Source organism: Gloeophyllum trabeum (assembly GCF_000344685.1).
Source record: "Gloeophyllum trabeum ATCC 11539 unplaced genomic scaffold GLOTRscaffold_00004, whole genome shotgun sequence".
Classification (NCBI taxonomy): domain Eukaryota; kingdom Fungi; phylum Basidiomycota; class Agaricomycetes; order Gloeophyllales; family Gloeophyllaceae; genus Gloeophyllum; species Gloeophyllum trabeum.
Genome location: NW_006920413.1, coordinates 2,655,547 through 2,672,746, shown reverse-complemented (window position 1 = coordinate 2,672,746; position 17,200 = coordinate 2,655,547). Strand labels below are relative to the sequence as shown.

Sequence of the window (17,200 nt, the reverse complement as noted above, 5' to 3'; positions counted from 1 at the left end):
GAGTCGTGTGGTGCATGGTATAGCGTCGGCAAGTGCTGAGCAATCCTGTGGGTAGCGGTGGTTATTTGTTATTTATCTCCGGACGGTCGCAAAGTCATTCCTGTAGTATAAATTGTACAAAGTAGCGTACAGAAAAACAAGTTTCGACTTCACCATCTCAGAGAATTAGCGTTACGATCTCAGCGACCCGAGGAGTTCGAAAGCGTCGAACTTAGCGAATTATAACCGATCCTAGCTTTGCCAATAGGCCTGACTCGTCGAGTGAATTATCTCCGCCATCGATTCAATTAGCTCCGGTGAGTCTCACATAGCGAAATAAAATTAAACAAGTCTTTCTAGCGTTTCCTACTCCCGTGGGCCCGAACCTACACTCGGTTCCGTGGTTTGCGACTTTGATTGCGACTTTTCAGAGATAAATACTCCGGAGCGTCAACTAGCGTTTGTTTCAGGTGTCAAATTGTTTGTTTTATTTTTCTAGGTCTTCCTACGGACTACCCTACGGCGTCTTACTCCTCCTTTCCCCCTCAAACTATTAAATACCCCTCAGTTGTCTCGGACCGCCTTCACCCATATCACGGGGTTTAGGTTTATTTCTTTTGGTCCTTGGTGATTGTTGTGTGTCAGTGCATATCAACGTGCATCATTTCGCGCCACAGGCTGTTCTCCTCTGCCAACCTCGGACTGAATGATCTATTCCTGCACAAGAAAGAGAAACTTTGATACTTTATGCAGCTAGTATAATATCTACATTAGTATTGCTGTAATATATGCAACAAAGAAATTATTAAACGGCTAAAAAGCGCAATATGGTAGTCATGAATTAGTATTCCTCTTCCCATGAGTCCTCATACCCTGGGTCTGTATTATCTGTAGAAGCTTCCATAAAGTTAAAAGGATAGCCTTCAGAATACCTCTTAACTGCTTTGATTAGAGCATCAATCTTGTCTGCCTTCTTGGTTACTTTTGACTTGATGGGCACCAGCCTCTTGTCCTTAGCTATCCCTGCGTTGATCTCCATTTGCTGGTACTTCCAGAAGGGACGTTGTCAGACAATGTTATCGTTCGAATGCCAAACTGCGCTGTCGCCGCTCGCTGAATGTCGTTACCCTCCAGGCTGGAAGTGTACCACTACTACCAGCATCAAGCCGAAGAGACCTGTACATACAGGTCGGTCTTGGAAGGTCTGGTAGATGCGGACTTCAACAACTGGTTGGGGGAAGGAAATGAAGATCTATACGACATATCCTTCGAGCGTGCCAAGCACCTTCTGTTAATGGGAGAAAGGATGAGGGCAAGTATTGGGAGAGGAACTGTGTAGAATGCTCTAGAAGGGCTGAGAGCGTTCCATGATTGGCCAAGGATTGTTCCCACCTTATTGTTTATGCTTTTCCCATGCTATTGTTAAAGATTTTCTCATCCCTTGTTCTTGATTTCACATGCCCTTTTGTTTTCTTTCATGCTTTTCCCACCTTATTGTTTACCACTTTCCCATGCCTATTGTTTTGGCTTAGTCACCCAGGTTCTCAAAGCTTCAGGGATTGGCTGGAGTTGGATGACTCATACCACTCTCTCACACTATTGTTTACCTTTTTCTCACACTATTGTCTCCTCCCAAGTATCTTCTCACCCTATTGTTTGTAATTTCAAATTACTGTAGGGTATATAAGGAGCTCAGTAGAGAGAAAAGAGAGGATCAATCTATCTGGGATCCCCCAATAAAGCTATTTGCCTGTCAAGTTAATCAGACCTTGTCCCTACTGTGGGATAAGAATTGTCTGGACTCTGACTGTCTGAAGCACCTCAGAGTAGGGAAGGACTGCAGTACTGTCTGCTGTCTGCTTCAGTTAGCTTAAGTCTGTCTTGGAATATAAGACTGGGTTATTGGAAGTCTGCCGTTAGACTCCTGTGACCTGCGTTAGCTCTCTACCTTCATCCTCAGCTAGACTCTAGTAGTCAGCTACCTATTTAGTATCTATCAGATTACCACCACAATATCAGGGTCTGTGTTTATTGGAAACTTATCCTACCCCTCGAACACAAGGGAACTGCTCGACCAACGTTAAATCCAGCATTCTCTTGGGGAGCTTGACGACCTTTCCGCTTAGTAAATTCTAGGTGGATTTATATCTGTCGCAAGTTCTGCTGACAATGTGTTCTATCAAAACACATCGAAAATGCGTTACCTTGCAACTAGCAAGGTCTCTGCTTGTCGGGAATTGAGCCATCAAAACTGTATTTGTTTATATTTGTTTGTGGTGTGTGCATTGTTTTGCACCAGGTTTCTATCACTGCCGTCGGATTCAGTATCTTTGCTCTTGTCTCTGGAAGTCTCTCACTGCCTTAGTGTTGCCAAACTCTGGCAAGGATGCCAGACATTGAGAATTCAATTATTAAAACTTTATTGATTTGTGATTGTTTGTGGCAACAAGCATCCAGTGGAATGCTCATGCTCCTCGCTGACACCGCGGCCTACCATTTTATGCTTCAAACTGCTTGAAATCTTTGACCTTAGGATGGTATGATGTTACTATAGACACGCAGAGAAAGAGGACCGAAGCAAGAGTCAAGTCGCAAGGTACACGGCCGGCGATAGCCGGCGCTGCTCGAGTAGGAATCGTCGCCGCGAGTTGCCAGTGGCCGTGATGAAGCGCGTCTTACGTAAGGAACGCGTCTGTGGCGCGGCTTGCCGCCAGCGCTCTCCTCGACGATGCCAGTCACAGACTCGAGGCCTGTTTTCTCTACTTTAGCGTGCGGGTCCTCGCGAAACGTCCATACGGCGGTGCCAGCATGTCCGTGCCCGGTCGCAGGAAGTCCCAACGCGTCATGATGAACGGAAAAGCCAAGGAAAACAAGGTCATAAGCGACCTCTCACCATGGATCCTTCTTCCCATCTTTCGTTATCTCTCGACGGGCTACATTGATCCAATCCCTGTCAAAGACTGGTTGCCGTCTTCTTCCCTTACAACTCTGTCGCAAGGGAGGTACGAGAAACACTTCCTCTCCGCTGCCCTCGTGAATCGGCACTGGAGCACCGTCGCTCGTACCATCATATACGCCTCGGTCGATCTTGAAGACGAAGACGAGACGGAAGTATTTGCTGAAACGATGGAAGACTTCCCTGAGCTCGCGGCGCTCGTGCGTCGCCTCAACCTGGGGACGCAGTGCCATACGAAAGAAGAGACCTCGTGCCACATCCAGCTTCTCCGCCTGTGTCCCAATCTTCAACATTTACGGATACAGGGATATAACGGGTTCTTGCTGAAAGAATACGTGGAGGCACTGAGGGCATGCACGAACCTCACGTCTCTGTACATTACGCGATACGGGCTCCGCGACTGGCAGGGAGACTCCTTCTGCAAAATAGGAACGATGGTCGAGATGATGCAGGGGTGGTTTAAACTGGAACAAGTTTTCTTCCACGACGCTATAATCTCCTGGTGTGCGGACTTCGACCAAACCCAGCCCACTCCCATCCCGAGACTCCAGCGCATGCATATGGGCTGCAGCCTCGATACGGCGCACATCGAGGCGCTCAGCCGGCTCGCGCCAAATCTCGTCGTCTTCTCGCTCAGTGATAGCGGCTTTCACTCCGGGGGTTCACTGGCCGCAGCCCTGAGGGTGTGGAAGAGCACGCTAATCGAGCTCGACCTCCGCTGCGAGGCAGGCAGTCCAAGCTCAGAGCATTGGGATGCCGTTGCCGAACGCCTGCCAGAACTCTCCCGACTCAATATCCTACGGGTCGCCAAGGGTCTTCCACCCGAGCACTACAAGTCTGCGTTCCCGCCCTCACTCCGAGAGGTTTACGTCAGCCTCCCCTCGGCTGCCGACCTACAGTCTATTGTCGATATCCTTTCGTCGGAACACCGTCTGCCTTCGCTCCGTTTGTTGAGGACATACAAACCCTACAGTGAAGACTACGACGAGACCGTGAGGGTGGAGATATGTGCGAAGCGTGGCTGCCTGCTCAAATGGGGCCCTATGATGTATTGACGATACACTATGGTATGTTATGCTTCAGTTTGTCGCAGGGTGTTCTGATGGTTCGAAGTCCCGGTAGTATGCAATACATTGGGTCAGGAATACACTAATATACATGAGTATAAGCAGTCTTGTCGAGACCAGTAGATAACAATAAAGAACAACCATTATCTTCCATATTGCGGCCCTAGCAGACAACACAGCCGTAATCCTTCGCTATCTGGCGCGTACCCACAAACACGCTGTTCCTCGCCTCGAGATCCTCAATCTTCCTCGTCATCTCAACCATTTTATACCGATCGTCCAAACGGGCCTTCACCAGCAAGGGCAGCATCCGGTCGACCTCCTCCCACATCTCGCAGCGGCGCGCCCACTCGTTCACGCCGTCAGTGAACTCATTCTTCTCGCCAAACTCTGTCCAGCCCTCGGGCTGCCACCCCGCCGCCCACGTCGCGCCGCTCTCGACGCGGCACCCGAGCGGGCACAGCCGCGCGAGGAAGATGGTGACAGGCCCGGGCTCCTGCAGGCTCGACAGCCCCAGCGAGAGCCTGCGCAGGCGCTGAAAGGGCGGCGGCGTCGCGAGGGGCAGGTCCGCGGCGGTCGCGTCGACGTAGAGCCCGAGGAACTCGAGGTTCGGGCAGTGCCGCGCGAACGGAAGCAGCGCGCGCAGCGTCAGCGTGGACTTTTCCTGCGTGAAGGGCTCGCTGCAAAGCTTGAGCTGCTCGAGCAGCGGCCATTTCGTCGCGACGACTTCCATGTCCTCTTGGCTCATGTTCATTGGGTACTCGTGCAGGAGCTCGAGCGTCTTGAGCTTCGCGCAGGCGAAGAGAGGTGCGAGGGTTTGCAGGGTGATGCGCTCTTCGCTTCGCCGCAGGGGGGATCGCGGGTCTACGGCGACGACGTAGAGCTCTTGCAAGCCCCGGCAGTTGCGGGCCAGACATTCGAAGAATTGCTGGATCGCAGTGGCAGTCTCCATTACAACCGAGTGCACAGCGATCGTGGTAAGGTTCGACGGTGCGTGCGGAGAATCGAGTAGGTTTGTGCAGTCAGACAGAAGGCCATTCAACGACAAATCCCATAATGCCGGAAACGAGCCTGGGCTGAATGTGGGGGCGAGACACTCTACGTCTGAGCGGTAACCTTCACCTTGGCCCTTGACAGTTTCGAACTGAAGTGTACCCAGGTTTTGCAGCTTTGAGGCTACGTTCATCACCTCGGCCGTAACCCAGTACATGGGGAGTATGATCTTCTCCAATCTTGGCAGCCCGCGTATAAGGTAGAGAATATGCGGCTGAAATACCTGGGCGGACACAGGAGGACCCCTAACCCGCACGTCCAGGTGCGTTATGTTGGGCATCCGTGCAACGACTTTCTCGCAGAACGAATTGAGTTTCTGCAGACACACGGCGACGTAGCCCTCCGGGATAACGGGTATCGAGAAGGCCAGCTTGCGTACACGTTCGTGCATGAAGAGCACCGTGGCGTCGAGCTGTGAATAGTCATTGGTAAGCCACGTTAACTCCTTCAGCGATGGTAACATCCACAAGGAAGGACGGGTCCGTGCGAACACATCGAAAAGCTCCAGGCGTATAGTCGTGGACTTCTTGTATGTGTCGTATATGAGTGTCCGGACCCTCGACCCATACCGCACGAACCTGTCCCAGTCTCGTTCACCGGGCGTATGGTACCCTGAGAAACCCTGGCCGATGCAGTTAGCGGCGGGAGACCACGTGAGATCTCGATGCATGCCACTCACTGCGTACTCCCCATTGTCGGCCTGCCACAGGGGCCCAAGGAGACGAAACAATAGCGTCAAGTCGCTGACCTCTCCCCACAGCACGTTCAGTACCGGATCGCACCACGCCCGGCAGACTCTCGCGCAGACAGCGTTCGTTGCTGGGTCGTTATAGCTCAGTATCATGTCGCGGAGTTCCGGTATCGCTAGCACACGACGCACGGCAGTGTCGGAGAGGACGCCCATCGGTAGGGAATGTGGTGAAGGATTCGAGCCCTGTGGCATGTTTTGAAGTAGATATACAGCTCGAACAATGAGGAAATCCTCCGTACATCGCCGGCCGCCAGTAGCATAAACACTCAGGATCCACGTGAGAACACAAACCGTCACAGATCCCGTGACCATTACAGGTCACGATGTGGCTTATTTGTGGCATCCAGGCACGCGATATTTAGTGCGATATACCCTCACCATGCAAGCCGATGGTCATCTCGTGATACTAGACCTTCCGCGGTAACCATATCCTCGGCAGCGAGGTGCCATAGGCACCGGTAATATAACGTATGTAAACCATGTCTCCTGTAAACAACAGCCTGACCATTACCGCCACAATCTGCATTCACAGAGCACCTGCAAAGCTCTCACAAACGAATAGATAATACAGAAAATCAACGATAGATCCATTTTGCGCCAAAACCGAAATCCTGAACTCCATACCACGATCAAACACTCCCCATCAAAGTTCCCGCTTCTTCCCAATATCCGTCCTCTTCTTATAGATATCATACGCAGGTTGCGTCCCCTCCTGCTGCAGCTTCCTCGCGACGGCTTCAGCGCCCTCGAACACTCTTAGGAGGTTCCCGCCCGAGAGGCCCGCGAGATCATATCTGCTCCAGCCGCGCTTGTATAGCTCGGCGAACTATAGCGCGTTGAACGAGGGTGAGTGGCAGGCAAAGGATTACGACGGCTGCGGAAACGTACGAGCTGAGGATACTTCGACACGTCTTCCAAACCGCTGGGCACGTCTTCGATGCCATCGTAGTCACTTCCCAAACCGACGCTGATGTGTGGAACGAAATTAGCATGCCGGTCAACCATCATAAGCAGGGAAGTCGGACTCACTGTTTCTTCCCAGCGATCTTTGCAATATGCTCGACGTGGTCAGCAACAGACGCAATAGTGGCGTTGCCCTCCGCCCCTACGAAATAAGGCGCGAAATTGACCATAACCACGCCGTCCGTCTTGTTCTCCCCCGAGCCTACAAGCTCCAGGACCTACAACGGGGCAGAGTCAGAGCGCGGCCCTTGAAGTCGGGGGGTGCCGGAGCATGGCTCACATCATCCGGTACATTCCTGGAGACGTTCCAGATGGCTCGGGAGCTGCTGTGGCTCCAGATGACCGGCGCCTTGGTGAGCTTGAGAGCTTGTTTAGCGGTAGCGTCCGCTGTGTGCGAGAGGTCAACCAATACGCCGATCCGGTTCATCTCAGCTATGAGCGCAACGCCGATTTCACTGCACAAACACCACTAGGCAACGGTGCTTATCTGGAACACAGGACACGTACCTCAGCCCGCCGTGCAGAGGCTCAGGAGCCTCCAGGAATCCGCAGGAGTCCGCAAATGCATTGTGGCACATGTGAGTGAGTGTCACGTATCGTACGCCCAACTCATGGTATTGTCGGAGTACAGCGATGGAATTCCCGAGCTGGTGAGCACTGCGGTCGAGATGCGATAGTTCCAATACAGTTAACGAGTCACGTTCAGAAGCGAGGGGAACGGTAGCGAAACTCACCCCTCGACGCCGAGGAGAGACGCGATCTTGCCTTCGGTAATTGCGTCCTTGATGTCTTGAGACGAACGCGCGAGTTGGAACGTCTAAGCTTCTCGTGAAGCTGAGGTCAGATGGGAGGGGTCACGGACGTACGTTAGGGTACTTGTCAATCAGCAGCTTCGCAACGTCAATCTGCTCGAGCGTATCCCTGGAGACCGCAGAGGTCTAAGCATGCATGCTCATTGACCGTTACCCAGGGGAGAGACCTACCGAACCCTCCAGGTCGCATTCAAGAAGTCTTCTCCCGCGTCATACCCCGCGTGTTCGGGGCACGCGGTGTACACAGACCTGCGCACATAGTATTCAGCCAGAGAGTACAGACAGTCGGAACTGGCGACCCACTCACCAGAAAAACCCGCCCACTCTGCCCTTCCGCAGCCGCGGGATGTCGACATGCCCAGGCATCTCGTGCTCCAGGTCAACTGCGGACACGTTGTTCGCGTAGACCATCCGGACGAGCTCGGGGAGATCTACAGGGCAGAGGTACGGCCGTCATAACGCGCGAGAAGAGTTTCATGCACCATGAGTCCCACAGTTCCCAACGAAAGACATGGCCGGGACGTACCAATATGCCCATCCTACGCACCGAGCGACACGGCTGTGTCAGCACATCACCCCCGACCGAGCGAGCACGTCAGGCACTCACGATGACAGGAGACGCCTCCAATATCTTCTGCGCCGCCTTCAACGGGTCCTTGGGCAAGCTGCCCTTCCACGGCCACTCATGGTTCGTGCTCAATAGCAAGAACACCACCAAGCCCGCCACGAAGAGCACCGTCAACAGCCCATGCACGACCGCCCGGACCTTCGACATACGCGCCTCCCGCGCATGCGCATCCTGCGTCGTATCGTCCTGCGCGAAGTTGCGCCCGTTCGTGGTGGGGAGCAAACGGTCCGTTTCGTTGCTCATGATGGTGGTTGTGCTGAAAGCTTGCAGGTCAGACTGCGCTCGAGGACTGCACCAAGAGAAGTCGAGGAAGGAGGCAAGCCTTGCGCACTGTAATTAGCGTACTGATGACGACATAGCCGAGGTACTAATGATTATAATTTTTAGGTATCTTATCTGTGTCGTCCCTAGTACAAATTCTCGCGTCCTACAAGCTCTTGAAATTGTACCCTCACTAGATATTCCGCTGGCGAAACGAACACCACGCTTGAGGCTGGAGTGCCCATGGTGCAATGATCCCACGGTAAACTGGTAGACAGTAGCAACTTCCGTGAACGGGTCGGGGATGTATATTGGAAACAAATGTACAGTATACAGCTCCAAACTCAAACAACCATGCTAAATAGATAGTGCGTGTGAAGGTACGGGATATCAAGATGAGCAACAAGGAGGTAGCGGTGATTTTGAAGGAGGGAGAGGAAGAATCCGCGACCACCAGACGCTTACTTCTTGAGGTTGCCGATGACAGAGTCGGGGGCGTATCGGGGGATGACCTGGAACGACAATGAGATACAACGCCGACCAGGATCCATAACGCAATACACGTACCTTCGGGTCGTGAAGCATATTGAACTCCTCCGTAGCATCGCGGCCGGCGTAGAGAAGGATAGCCTTCTCCCCTCCGGGGTGCTCTGGCAAGAACTGCGCACAAATCAATACTCAGAACCGACCGATGAACTAGTCTCCACATACGCTAGTAACGTCCAACACCTGGCCGTTCACGATGACCCAGATATCATCCTTCTTGTTGTGCTTCGCGACCTCTTCCGCTGTGAACTCGCCACCCTTGCCGCCGGAGGACTTGCCCGCCGTCTGCTCACCCTTCGCCGTTTGCTGCTCCTCCCGCGCCTGCGACTGCGCAGGGGCACCACTGCCGCTCTCGAGATGCCCAGCAACGACGCCCAAACGACCGGCTGCTTTCGCCGCAATCGCGCCCGTGCGCTGCAGGAGGTACGCCGCGGCCGAGTCACCAGATACCCGGCCGAACACGACACATCCCAGCAGCGACGACCCGCCAAGACGGTTCGCGCCGTGGACACCGCCCGCGACCTCGCCTGCGGCGAACAGGCCGTTGATGGGCTTGCCGTCCTTGCCCACCACGCGCGACTCGGCGTCGATCTCGAGCCCGCCCATGGTGTAGTGCAGCACGGGCGTCATGATCGCGACGTTGAAGACGTCATCCATCTTCCACTCGCCCGTCGAGAAGAACTTCTTCCCGAAGGGGTCCTTCTTCGTCTTCGCGATGACGTTGTACTCGTCGAACGTCTTCTTCAGCTGCGCGGGCGGGATGCCGATCTCCTTCGCGAGCGCCTCACCGCTCTCGAACCGCTTCATCAGCCCGCGGCCGACGTAGTGCTTGCAATGCCACTCGATCTCTGAGGACGCCTGGCCGTTCAACACGAGCCTGATCGGGTACTAGGGGACAGTCAGCCGTGTGCACTCGCAAACTCGACCATGTTGCCCCACCTTGCCGTTCTCCCACATCTTCCCAGTAACGTAGTCACGGTGCTGCAGCTCATCCACAAACCGCTTGCCCTCGTTATCAAGCAACAGCCCGCCAACCCCACGCAGCGCCTCCGCCGCCAAAAATTTGACCTTCGCATCGGGCTCATTCGGGTCGACCAGACCCGTCGGGTGCACCTGCACCTTCTCAAGGTCGATCGCGCTCGCACCAATAGCCATAGCGAGCTTGTGCCCGTCACCAGTACAGTGCTCGCCGTTCGTCGTCGGGAGCTCCCAAAACTCGGGCCGGTGTTTCTTCAAGAGCGAGTCGCTCGTAAAGTCCGCCGCATACCCACCCGTCGCGAGGATGACCGGCCCGTACGCGGTTTGCGTCTGGCCGTTATGCACGTACTCGACGCCGACGACCGACCCGGACTCGTCTTTCAGCAGCTTGCTCACACGCGCCTTCTTCTTGATCTGCACGCGCTCGGGGGTGCTCTGCGCGAGGTCTTCGAGGCGCTCCATCTGCGCGTACGTGATCACCATCCCCGGGAACTGCGCGCTCCCGCGGTGGGTGCGCGGCTGGCTGTGCCCGCCGAGGCGCGCGACCTTGGACAGGTCCAGCCCGAACTTGTTCTGCAGCCAGTTGACGGCGTCGCCCGAGCGCCCGGTGAGGACAGCGATGAGGTCGTCTCGTGCCAGCTCACGAGCCTGTCGGGCATATTAGATTATACGATTCCACCAGCTACGGCCGCAGGGACTACGCACCGATTTCTTTGTGTCCTCGAAGAATATCTTCGCATTGTCCGGGATCCCGAGCTCCTGCTGCGTCGCGGTACCAGCTCCATTGATACCAGACGTCGCCTTTGTCGAGTTTCCTCCCATAAATCTATTCCATAGCTCAATCGGCCGCTGACAAACCTGAGTAATCTAACACTCACGGCTGCTTGTCGAGCAGCAGGACGTTCGCCCCACGCTCGAGGAGCGTGTGTGCAGCAGAGAGGCCAGCAAGACCACCACCGACGACGATAACTTGGGCCATTGCGATGTGAGACGGTGGTGAGGTGGAAGGGAGAGACAGAGCAGGAGGCCCGTCGGCCCAGGTTGCCGTCTTATACCCCCGACCAATCACAGGTTAGGGTTTATTATTTTGGCATGTGATTACCCCGCAGGCACCGGGTTGCGCGCGCCTCATTTGTATTTCTACCGGCTGGAATCAACAGGCTGCGAGTCGTCTGCGACGGATTGTTGGGCCTGCAACTCGCTGTATGAGGATTATTTACCAGTTCGAGCAGACAAACCCTAGTAGACAGTCATTGGTGCTAGAAATTCGTCCGGATGTTACCAATTTAGACGGCGCGGGGGACCGAAAGCGTTCCTCGTGAACGACACTGCACCGGCTCTCGCTCATTCCGGATCACATCATCCCCAACACATATTCAGTTGACCAGCGGATACAAATACAAATGAGGACGTGGATTTGTAGTCGGCCTTGCTCAGAGGCCAGAAAATAATGACCCCAATGAATGTGGACGGGTGTCGTGCCGTGTCTCAAGGAACGTCGAAGTTAAGCAGAGACCAGGACTCCACGTTATACTTAGACGAATGCGGGGAGCCGTATACTGACCATACAGAGCGGACGTCCGCCATTCCCTGGGACGCGCCAACGCATCGCCTATGGCATTAGTCTTCAATCATTGGAAGTGTTTGCACGATATAGTATACATAACGCAGGCACCCGCTGAATAATCCGTGGAATATGCCATATATTGAGCGGAGCTGACAGACATAATATCAGGATCAGGAGCACGCGTGTCATCGTAGCATAGAAACATACCGCTCCGCACCTCAGTTCCTCCCCCACCTCCCGCCGCCGGGCGCATCTCTCCTCGCACTCTCGTCCCACCTCCGTCGATCCCGCTCCTGCTCCCTTTCCGCCTCTCCCCGGCCATACCCCCCAACATCCCTATGTCGCCGGGGTGGCGGCGTGCGCGACCTCGATCTCGACCTTGACCAGCTCCTCCTCCGCGTCGTCCTCTCCCTACTAACCAACCGATCCCTCGACCGATGTCTGTACTCCCTTGGCGAGCGCGAGCGCGACCGGTGTCTGTACTCCCTAGGCGAGCGGGACCGCTCCCGCCCCCGGTACCCCGGCGAGCGCGACTTCGAATCGCGGTACCTCCTCCTCCTCTCCCTGTCTCCCTCCTCGTCGCTATCATAGTCCCTCTCGCCGCGCTCGCGCCTCTCGGCCCTGCGCCGTTCCTTCTCCGCCTTCTTTCGTCGCTTCTCCTCCTTTTTCCGCCGCTTCTCCTCTTTGCGCCGGGCTTTCTCTTCCGCGGTTTCCACAGTTGTGCTCGCGTCTCCGGGTGGGGGAGACGCGCTCGTCCCCGGCTTCGCAGCGACAGGGACGGAATTCGCGCCAGACGCCGTGGCACCCGCGACTGGCTTGGGCCCGCCGAATCCTCTGCATAACGAAAATGAGCCGCCAGAGTCAGGTTCCGTGGTAACAGCGACAAAACGCACAATGCAGCAGCTAGCGCCTCCGCCTCCTGCTCCTTGATCCTCTTGATCTCATCCAGCCTATCCTGCTCCGTCCTCGTCACATCCCGATTGTACCAATGCACATCCTTGTTCTTCTGCCAGCGGCCGGTGGGGGCGTTGATACTGTGTCCTAGGTAGTTCTACGTAGACGAACGATCCATCAGCTCAGGCTGCTCTGCATACCATACAGCTGTCGCAAGCGTACCTCGCGGTCCTTGTCGGCTGAGACGTCCGCCCACTTGAACTCGGCCTGCCCGCCTCGAGTGCCGCCGCGCACGGGCTCGAACATAATTGCAGTTGTACTTGTAGTGGTGGCTGCAGTATGTAGGCGCACGGCAACCGCCGGTATTTGTCGGACGGAATCTTGAGTCAGCGCTAAAAATAGATATCCTCTCATCGAGAGTCAGGATTGTGCATGATTACTTAGAGCACTGGGTCTGCTTTCATTTCCTCGTTCTCTCTGGAATTTACTATTATGTCGAGTGGAAGTATGCCTGGAGAATATCCCGGGACGTCGATTCCCCAACAAACGGAAGTCAAGACTCGGGTGGTTATCGTCGGTATCGGGTGAGTAAACGCATGTACCGTCTGGTAGCCCAATACCCGTTCCAGGTAATGAAAGCTGACTGCTTGGAATTTCTGTCACATTTAGAGGAGCGACGTGCTCTGGAAAGACAACACTTGCGAAGCACCTACTCCGGATCCTCCCAAACAGTCTGATAATACACCAAGATGTGCGTACCTCACGCACGATACCCTGATCACGAGACCACCCTCCAACCTTCCCCCAGGACTTCGCACCGGTACGCCCCCTGCCTGTCTCTATCCCCCTTTCACCCAACCAACTACTGCCAGCCGCAAGAGCTCATCCCTATCCACCCCGAGTACAACGTGCAAGACTGGGACGCCCCCGAGGGCGCGATCGACTGGCCGCGCCTCGAGTCCTTCCTGCGCTCCGTCAAGGCGACGGGCGAGATCCCGCCCGAGCACCGCTCGCACGACCACCTCAACGAGCAGCGCGACGTCCCCGTGCGCAGTGAGACCGCGCAGCGCTGGAAGGCTGCGTTCGAGGCGGCCGCGCGCGCGCGGGAGGAGAAGGGAGAGCGGATCGTGTGGGCGCTGCTGGACGGCTTCTTGCTCTACTGGGACAAGGTGCGTGGAGGCAGTGGTGAAGTGGGTAGGGCCAAGCTGAGCGGTTGTGCCACAGGAAGTCGTGGATAGCTTGGACGTGCGGATATTCCTGCGCGTGCCGTATGACGTCCTGAAGAAACGCCGCCACGAACGGCACGGGTACCACACAGCAGGTTAGTCGCGCGCATACACCCTATTCCCCATGCTAACCGCGCTCCCTCCCTCCCTTGCCCCCCCCCCTCACTGCTCTTTCCCTCCCCGCGTTCCTTCGCCTCTTGGAGTGCAATCCGACCCAGAGGGCGCCCTCTGGCGCGACCCGCCGAACTACTTCGACCAGATCGTCTACCCTGCGTACGTCCGCGCGCACGCTGGCGTCTTCGCCGGCGGCGACGTCGAGAAAGGTGCGCCGACGGATAATGTGGCGGACCTCGTCGTGCTCGAGCCGCTCGCAGTCGAGAACGGGATGGACGGGATCGTAGACAGGGCATGCGAGGTGCTCGACGGGGCCCTGAAGAGGCTCTAAGGCTCGTTTTGGTTCGGTTGGGGTGGAATGGTGGAATAGATTAATGATAGACAAGGTTTGGACAAGGTGGATGTATCTTTATTCTGTAAATCCGTATACTGGCACTCATAGAGACGTCACGATGACATCGAGCTGTTCGACGGTTCCCCGCAACGCGGTGAATTTCTGTTGCTAGTGCTGGTAGGCCCGCCTCCGGTGCACTTCGAGGCTTGCTGGACTGTTCTTCGCGCCAGTCAGCGTAGTCAGGCACCCTGTCACTTGTTATACGATGCCGCTAGAGCCATGGCAGCTAGCGCATTTCTTTGCCACGCCTGTCGCCATAAAAACCCGCCTCGAAGGAGAGTATGTACTGAGGGTGCTGCCCTGATATCTCTATCCGCCCTCTGTGCAAGAGCAATTAGGGGAGGCACCCTAGGGAAATGAGGTCCTAGTGTCTTGGCCTGACCTGCCGAGAATACTACTGCCAGCCTGCTACTACCGCCACCACAGTCACGCTACCTCTCCTCGTGCCCATCTTGGCTCGCCTCTAAACGCTGATTCCAGAGCGCTCGCGGAGGGTGAGGCACAGATTGCATGGGCTGTTCATGATCATGTCTGAAACGGTCACCGGTGAGTACAAATCCCCTGTAACCGCCTACTCATGCAGGTCGAACATTCGTATGTCCAGTACCCCAGTCCTACCCAATAATCAATTCCGAGCCTCTGAGTGGTCTCAGATAACAGTATTATCTTCCTGATCTGTGGACTGGCGATTCTCTCCAGCCGCAATGACGTTATTGTACATACTCCTCGCTCTTGTCTTATTTTTACTCACCTTTCACCTGGCTCATGTTTATAGGTGCCCCACTTTGCAAACCGAGTCTTCGACGGCTCATCCAACCTCACGCTAGGGCAGATCAACAAGCTTCCTCCAACGTCGCGGGACGACAGAAGCCCATGGCACCTCAGCGAAGCAAGCAATTTCATTCGATCGTTCATCTGCTACGTCCTTCCAAGCCCGCGAATGTCCGTCTTGCAGGATAAGGTTAGCACGCTGACCCACTCACGCATGATCGAAATAACCGACCCACCTCTTGCAGATCGCTGTGCTGGCATTTATAGCCCCCCGTCTCCGTTGACCGCAGCCAGCTCCATCAGTGCACTGTTCTTGCCGATCCCTGATTGACAGGAGATGTCGATTGACTTTATTCGCAGCGCGGGGAACGACCCCGGGCAAGACGCAGATCTCACTGTGGGCACTCGTCGTGTCGTCGGCGGGCGCTGCGGTTTGTTCGCTGGTTGACGAGGCTCAGTGTATCCCTCACGGGATTTGTCCGCTGTGCTATCGGTTGCGGGACGCTCGGCCACCACGTTCATCGTTAGGTGAACATAGCTTTCCTCGGCAATGACGCGCAGGTGAATTATGACCGTGATGTAAGGTAAGTGGACCTCCGAACACGCTACTCCTTGGACTATCTTCCAATATCACTCCCAATCGCGTCACCGCCACTAGGAACCGCTGTGCCTCATTCCTCGCCGTAAGGTACCCGCGCCAGATACCCTCCACTGACCAGCGCCGCCACGCTCGCATTCGTCTCGTACTGGGTCCCCTGTCCCGGCTGGCCGAACCACGGCGCGATTGGGCCCGTAAGCACCACGAACTCCTTCGTCACATTGTACAGGTGGTAGCCATACGGGTACGCCGGGTCCGCCGTGTTCATCGCGGCGGGGTACAGCGCCCTCTGCGCGAAGGGCGTCCCGAACGGCGCGAGGTACCGGCCCGTCTCCGCGCCGAACCTATCCACCAGCAGCCCCACGGGCAGCGTCGTGTTGCCCTCAAGGGGCAGCCGGTTGGTGGTCTCCTGGAACCCATCGACGGGCGGGAAGACGAGATACGTCGGCACGGTTTTATTGATGTACTGGTCGATCCAGTCGGCGGGGCACAGCCCTCCCAGAGGCACGTAGTTCTCGAAGAGTGTGTTCAGCGGCGGGTTGTGCGGGAGGGCATCTGGGCCGAGGCGGGAATCTCCGCAGAGGTAGCGGTTGTCTGCGGTTTGGTTTGTGCCCGCACAGTAGTTGGGACCGCGGGGGCAGATGTGGATCCCTGGGATGTATGCCCTCTGTATGGAGGAGGTGAGCACAGGTTTCGTCTAGAAGCAGGAGACTCGGGTGCTAACCCTGAGCGCGAGCGGTGATGCCAACGCAACGCTTGCAGCGGTAAAGAACGACAAGAGCGTGAATGAAAGACGCATGATGTTGTGTCAGGGAAGACCACTTTGAGGTGAGGAGAGAGCAAAGACGGCGCAACTGGCCGTTGCTCTCGAACAGACCGAGCTGCAGTATTTATAACGAAGAGCAGTTGCCCGCGATTCATGATCAGAAGCGGTTGACCTGGGACGACGTCGGTGTCAGTGAGGAAGCGAACATGACGCGACGTCACGCACCCACCAGAATACTTGGATGTCCAGCAGTCGGATTGTAAAGGGACATCGGTATGCAACTGTCTATGCATCATCCCCGGAACTGGTGCAGGGTACCAGCAGGAGCCAGGCAGTCAAGCGTCAAGGAGTATCAGGTCCTCATCCGTCGAGAGACCATTCACCTTGAGGATGATGACTTGATGCCCTGAGACGCGAGCTTGCATGGAAGCTACATACTGTAAGCATAAAAGTACTGCTGCCCCGTCCATTCGACGTCCATCTGACGTGCGAAACTCTGAATCTTTAGCGTCCCGCTTCCGCCGCCCATTAGCCAGCCCTTCGAACCTCTTCTGACAAGTTTCCAACGGTACCCCCCATTCTTACGCAGAAATAGTCGGCCAATCCGCAGGTGAGCATTTAGTGATCTAACCTTTGGTCAGGTTTCTTCGGCGTTATTTCTCTCCAAGTGTGGCTAGTACATACCCAGGTCATCATGATTAGCTAGCTACCAGTATATTACTCAAGTTAGAGTACTCAGACCCGAGAAAGGGGATGAGACAAGGAAAAGCCGGCGATCGTACACAGTGCAATGCTTGGTACAATTCCCGGTGGGTTGGCGGCGGCGAATATTAATGCCGTGAAGAAAGGTGAGGCTCAGAGCGCGGTGGCGAAGCC

General features: G+C 55.5%; 7 protein-coding genes across 7 annotated transcripts; 2 read left to right on the top strand and 5 right to left on the bottom strand.

Annotated features, from left to right (window-relative positions):
* Window positions 1-2,787: 2,787 nt before the first annotated feature.
* Window positions 2,788-3,990, top strand: GLOTRDRAFT_127998 (uncharacterized protein; the record flags this gene model as incomplete). Its single annotated transcript, XM_007866508.1, has 1 exon — window positions 2,788-3,990. One exon carries the CDS (start codon window positions 2,788-2,790, stop codon window positions 3,988-3,990), a length of 1,203 nt encoding a protein of 400 aa, XP_007864699.1.
* Window positions 3,972-5,948, bottom strand: GLOTRDRAFT_74552 (uncharacterized protein). The gene is made up of 2 exons (XM_007866507.1): window positions 5,735-5,948; window positions 3,972-5,677 (listed from the first exon to the last, which is right to left on the bottom strand). The coding sequence occupies exons 1-2, from the start codon at window positions 5,897-5,899 to the stop codon at window positions 4,166-4,168; spliced, it is 1,677 nt and encodes a 558-aa protein (XP_007864698.1). The 5' UTR covers window positions 5,900-5,948; the 3' UTR covers window positions 3,972-4,165.
* Window positions 5,949-6,449: 501 nt separating this feature from the next.
* Window positions 6,450-8,356, bottom strand: GLOTRDRAFT_38729 (uncharacterized protein; the record flags this gene model as incomplete). Its single annotated transcript, XM_007865774.1, has 11 exons — window positions 6,450-6,632; window positions 6,695-6,773; window positions 6,836-6,987; window positions 7,050-7,224; window positions 7,277-7,426; window positions 7,504-7,586; window positions 7,636-7,690; window positions 7,753-7,830; window positions 7,889-8,012; window positions 8,108-8,120; window positions 8,189-8,356. 11 exons carry the CDS (start codon window positions 8,354-8,356, stop codon window positions 6,450-6,452), a joined length of 1,260 nt encoding a protein of 419 aa, XP_007863965.1.
* Window positions 8,357-8,931: 575 nt separating this feature from the next.
* GLOTRDRAFT_37667 (fumarate reductase) lies at window positions 8,932-10,973 on the bottom strand (the record flags this gene model as incomplete). Its single annotated transcript, XM_007865703.1, has 6 exons — window positions 8,932-8,982; window positions 9,038-9,130; window positions 9,182-9,904; window positions 9,956-10,642; window positions 10,700-10,820; window positions 10,873-10,973. 6 exons carry the CDS (start codon window positions 10,971-10,973, stop codon window positions 8,932-8,934), a joined length of 1,776 nt encoding a protein of 591 aa, XP_007863894.1.
* Window positions 10,974-11,590: 617 nt separating this feature from the next.
* Window positions 11,591-12,761, bottom strand: GLOTRDRAFT_137903 (uncharacterized protein; the record flags this gene model as incomplete). Its single annotated transcript, XM_007866506.1, has 4 exons — window positions 11,591-11,710; window positions 11,769-12,395; window positions 12,455-12,612; window positions 12,678-12,761. 3 exons carry the CDS (start codon window positions 12,759-12,761, stop codon window positions 11,780-11,782), a joined length of 858 nt encoding a protein of 285 aa, XP_007864697.1. The 3' UTR covers window positions 11,591-11,710; window positions 11,769-11,779.
* Window positions 12,762-12,962: 201 nt separating this feature from the next.
* Window positions 12,963-14,126, top strand: GLOTRDRAFT_37827 (P-loop containing nucleoside triphosphate hydrolase protein; the record flags this gene model as incomplete). The annotated part of the gene is made up of 6 exons (XM_007865717.1): window positions 12,963-13,039; window positions 13,125-13,206; window positions 13,264-13,275; window positions 13,328-13,624; window positions 13,680-13,776; window positions 13,900-14,126. The coding sequence occupies 6 exons, from the start codon at window positions 12,963-12,965 to the stop codon at window positions 14,124-14,126; spliced, it is 792 nt and encodes a 263-aa protein (XP_007863908.1).
* A 1,376-nt stretch (window positions 14,127-15,502) lies between these two features.
* Window positions 15,503-16,410, bottom strand: GLOTRDRAFT_137901 (uncharacterized protein). Its single transcript, XM_007866505.1, has 2 exons — window positions 16,283-16,410; window positions 15,503-16,225 (listed from the first exon to the last, which is right to left on the bottom strand). The coding sequence occupies exons 1-2, from the start codon at window positions 16,355-16,357 to the stop codon at window positions 15,632-15,634; spliced, it is 669 nt and encodes a 222-aa protein (XP_007864696.1). The 5' UTR covers window positions 16,358-16,410; the 3' UTR covers window positions 15,503-15,631.
* Between the last annotated feature and the right edge of the window lie 790 nt (window positions 16,411-17,200).